Consider the following 5027-nt stretch of genomic DNA (forward strand, 5'->3'; position numbering starts at 1 on the left):
GCGTCCTCCCCACAGCAACCATATCATCACTCGCCTTGCAATATAGTATTACTCCACGTGGATCACAAGTGTGTACAGTAGAAGTAATTAATTTAGAAAATGGTCCTCGGTCCTCCTCTTCGTAACTAATCCTTTAATCTATTCTTGATTATCAGCATTTGATCATCTAACAGGAAGAAAATTGTACGTACGACGGTGCCACATTCAAGTTTGGCGTGCGGCACCCTCTAATCAGCTGCCTAGTAGGTGCCGCACCCCAGGTTTTTCCCCACCCAACATGCATGCCCTGCCAAAAGCTTGAAAGTGCATACCGTGAACCCCCTGGTAAATGCATCGCTGCCTTGCGCCAACACCTTCTTAAATTCCTCCTGTACCAGCACGGTGTCTGCGGTGCCCACTCGCAAGGACATCCACCGGGGCGCACGGTCCTTGTCGGCGACGTCGCGCACGGCAACACTGGTTCGGCGACGGCGATTCGCCCAACGCCTTGGCGTTGACGGCGGGCCTCTACCCTTTGCCCTTTTCCTTGCTGGTGACTTGGACCGACCTGGGCTGAAACTCAGCAGCAAACCGGCGCTGCACCGGTTCCAGCCCACAAAGCAGCCCAGCCCAAAATTTGGCCTAGCTTCTTGGGCCTTGTTTCTGCAAAATTTTCCAGATTCTCCGTCACATCGAATCTTTAAACGTATGCATGGAGTATTAAATATAGATGAAAATAAAAACTAATTGCACAGTTTGGTCGAAATTGACGAGACGAATCTTTTGAGCCTAGTTGGTCCATAATTAGAGAATATTTGTCACATACAAACGAAAGTGCTACTATTCCTATTTTACAAAATTTTTTAAAACTAAACAAGGAAGCAACGAGCCGAAGACACTGACTTTTTTATTTTCCGATCTTTTTTCGAAAGATTCTCACAATTATGTCTTTTTTAGTTTGATTTCAGAATCTAGATCCAATGTTTGCCGCTATTATCAACGGCGCCAAACTAACATTGCTTGACGCCAATATCATTAGCGTCAAACTCTCATACCACATTGACATCAATGCAGAGTTGGCATTGACGTGGTAGTCACCTTGACGCTGTCACCACTGGTGCCAAGGATCCATGGCGTCAAGCTTAGTCAGCAGCTGTCTTCTGTTGCACGTGTGTGAGTGTGTTGGGGTGTATGGGTGAATTTATACCGTTCCAAAATAATTATCGTTTATGCTTCTCGAGAAATAATTTTGATTAAAAAATATATATATATATATTAAAATATTAATATTTGTAATACAAAATTAGTATTATTGATAGATATTTAAATCTATTTTTTAATAAATTAATTTGGAGTTAGAAATATTACACGTATTTTCTATAAATCGAATTAAATTTGTGGTACTGAAGAAATGACGGTTAATTTGTGATGAAGGGCGTACTCCGGATTTCGAAACTGTTGGAGACACATGCGGTCCAGTGTGACGCAACAATAACATACCACAAGTTTAACTCGATTTATAAAAAAGATGTATAATATTTATATATTCAAATAAATTTGTTAAAAAACTAGATTCAAAGATCTTTACAATAATACTAATTATATGATATAATTATTATATTTTATAATATATATTTAGTCAAACGTCTTATAATTTGGGATGAACGGAGTATGTATGATTCGGGTCGTTTAGACGACACCGATGCTTCTTATTAGACTTTTGAAATGATGTGCATGTTTGCCTCAAATTACTCTGCATTTTATTACTTTGTGAAACCTACAAACTGTTCTTACAGGTTATTATGCACCAAATATGAAGAACTGATTTGAAGACGACCTAAATTATAAATACTCCCTCCGATTCTAAATACTCCTTAATTGTCATCTCAAAAAAAAAATTTGTGTCAACCGTGGTGGTTCGTATCCACCAACAAAGATTTCCTTGGCCTAGGAAAGGTCCATATTTTCTGAGAGTCAAAACAAGGGCCTTGGCCCATTTATTCAAAGTAATTTAGTTCTCCATTTAGTTACATATCCGGCCCAGCTTTGGCCATTTTACACCTCAAACGTTACTGATGTGAGAAATGTCAGTGAACAATGTGGAGGCATAAATCAACCACCTGGCCAATTAGCAGAATACACCGTATCAACATCAGCAAAGCTCGAGACCAAATTTGCACTGCAATAATATCATGCGTGCATTCCCTAATACTGCTGATCGTTCCATAACCATGCCCAGTTGTTGAGCTGCGTCCCAGCGCCATCGTCCTCTTCGGCAGCGCGCTCGAGGCTCTCCTCCACGCCCGTGGCGAGCAGGGCGTCCGGGAGGAAGAAGGTGCGGTCGTCGGCGCCACCGCAGCCGTCGTCCTCTGGCGACGACGGAGGCGAGCACGCACCGGCGAAGTAGGACTCCGGGCTGTCGTTGCTCCCTGGCGCCGCCGCTGCAGTGCTGCCGGTGGCGATCTCGGAGCAGAGGCAGAGCTTGTCTTCTTCGAAAAGAGCATAGGCTGTCTCTTGAGTGGCAACTGTAAACTCTTCCGGCTCTGACGCCGACGACTCCTTCGCTTGCAGTTTCTCAGTTAACGTGATCACCTGATGATACGAATGGCGATATGTATAAGTATATAACACTGATGAAAATGAAATAGAAACCTTCTTTGAGGGGTTTTACATTGACTGTGTATGATTACACAAAATGATACTCTTCTTGATGACCTGATCAGGTTCAGGCACCGAAACATACATGAACAGCAACTGGCAGTGACATGTGAAATAATGCAGCGTCTAGCTCTGGCTCAACACAGTGGCCCTACTAATCAATGCTGGTTTCGGATTCTTGATTATGCATGATTAGAGATTGACCTGATTCATCCGTCGGATTGTTATCAATCCCGCAGTCTGCTGCTCTGTTCAATTTTTAATCGAGATACCCCTAGATGCTAGGCCTAGCCTACACGGGTGTATACTAGGAGAGAATATGCTTGCGGCGTGGCAAGTTTAGGAACGCCCGAAGTTCATACTTTTAGGAAAGCATCTATAAAGATGCATCCACATCTAGGCCTTGTTTGGTTCCCAAAAAATTTTGCAAAATTTTTCAGATTCCCCGTCACATCGAATCTTTAGACACATGCATGAAGTACTAAATATAGACAAAAATAAAAACTAATTGCACAGTTTGGTCGGAATTGACGAAACAAATCTTTTGAGCCTAGTTAGTCCATGATTGGACAATATTTGTCAAATACAAACGAAAAAGCTATAGTGTCTATTTTGTAAAATATTTTGGAACTAAACAAGGCCCTAGTCAATTTCCTTTTCAAACAAATAAATCTACCAATTCGATCAGGATGATCACCTGTGAGCGGAGGCGATCGTTGTCGGCGAGGAGCGCGTCGCGGCCGGCGAGGAGGTCGTCGTGCGCGGCCCTGAGGCGGTCGAAGTCCTGCTCCAGCTGCTTGGTCCTCCAGCGCGCGCGGCGGTTCTGGAACCACACGGCCACCTGGCGCGGCGCGATCCCGAGCCTTCGCGCCAGCTCGCTCTTCCGCTCGGGCTCCAGCTTCCGCTTCTCCTCCTCGAAGCTCAGCTCCAGCTCCCGCACCTGCTCCGCCGTCAGCCGCCGCTTCGTCCGCTCCTGCTGCTGCGGCCCGTGGAGGAGCTCGTAGTCGAAGCCGCCGCACAGCTCGTCGTCGCCCAGCTCCAGCTGCGGCTCCTCGTGCGCCGTCGTTAGCTGAAACGCCCGCTTGCGCCGGCCGTCCGCCGCCGCACCGGCAGCAGCGCTGGCGCCACCCACCAACGGCAATCCTGCATATGACGACGAGAGGGCATGAGCCACGCATGTTCCAAGAAATAAGTTGCGCTTCAATCAGATAACCGCCGTCACCATCACTGACCTCGAAGGAATCCGCCGCCGCCGCGGCCGCCAAAGAGAAACACCTGTCCGCCGCCATCGCCGTCGCCGGCAGCACGGAATGGCACAGCGGAGCTGCTGATCATGCTACGAGCGTAGTCCATGCACCAAGGACTAACACGAACCAAAAAAAAAAAGAAACTCTATGTATGTACTGAACGTCTGTATGTATGCAGTATGCTCCTCCACCTCTTGTCCTCTTGTTGAAGCACGGCACGGAGGTCGCCAGGCGGCCGGAGCTAGCCTGATCAGAAGGAGGGCGCGGCGGCGGCGGCGGCGGGGAACTTGTGGCGGAAGAAGCTGGTGCTCCACGGCATGCGCGTCGACGACTTGGTGGGGTACAGCGAGAACCCCATGGCCCCGCCGCCGCCGGATGAGAAGGTACCAGGCTTCGTCAGTGCAAGTTTTGCGCGGGGAACGGTTGGCCGGAGAAGCTGGCCGGCCGGCGGGTGTCGTCCACCACCAGAGATCTGAGATGCGGCCCCACTGGAATGAGGCTGGGGTTGTACGATGTCGTGTCCAGTGGTGGTGGCGGCAATTTGTGTGGGTTAACCGGTAAACTCTGAAGCTTGGAAGAGGGGTGGAATTTATAGAAGAGCATTCGGAGGGTTCGGGTCTCTATGACCGAAATGCCCTTTTATTTGGTGAGGTGTTTTGTTGTCTTATTCGAGGATTAAGGCATATTCGTCTTCTTCTATACGTTAGAATTTTATAAAAATATTTTCAGCTGGTTGAATTTGTAAAATTTGCTGATAATAAATAGTTTAAAATCATTGGAAATTTGATTGGGATTCAAACTTTCGTAGGATTTATATGAGGTCTATGTCATCATGTGCTATGACAAAAGATCAATTACCTACGTCAAACTCATGGAAACATATTTTTTGCATTTTTTTTTTCAAAGAAAAAACTAAGCTGTTAACAGTTTTGCAACCGGCCGGTCCTATTCTTTATTAGGAGCGCTTCTCTTCTGTGACACCGTTTCGCGCAAGTAGAAAGACAAGCCACACGCTCCACAGTCCACACAAAATTAAAAGCACCTTTTGCCCTTTGGAAACCTAAAAGGCTAATTAAGAAATGGCTCTGTGGTAATGGTACACCACACACTGAATTTTCATGTACTACCTTAACAAGTTAGCGA

General features: G+C 46.5%; 1 protein-coding gene across 1 annotated transcript; it reads right to left on the reverse strand.

Moving 5' to 3' along the window:
* On the reverse strand, positions 1948 to 4460 carry LOC8056196 (homeobox-leucine zipper protein HOX25). Its single transcript, XM_002462266.2, has 3 exons — positions 3870 to 4460; positions 3335 to 3780; positions 1948 to 2571 (listed from the first exon to the last, which is right to left on the reverse strand). Exons 1-3 carry the CDS (start codon positions 3988 to 3990, stop codon positions 2185 to 2187), a joined length of 954 nt encoding a protein of 317 aa, XP_002462311.1. The 5' UTR covers positions 3991 to 4460; the 3' UTR covers positions 1948 to 2184.

This window comes from Sorghum bicolor, chromosome 2, assembly GCF_000003195.3.
Source record: "Sorghum bicolor cultivar BTx623 chromosome 2, Sorghum_bicolor_NCBIv3, whole genome shotgun sequence".
NCBI classification, from domain to species: Eukaryota; Viridiplantae; Streptophyta; class Magnoliopsida; order Poales; family Poaceae; genus Sorghum; species Sorghum bicolor.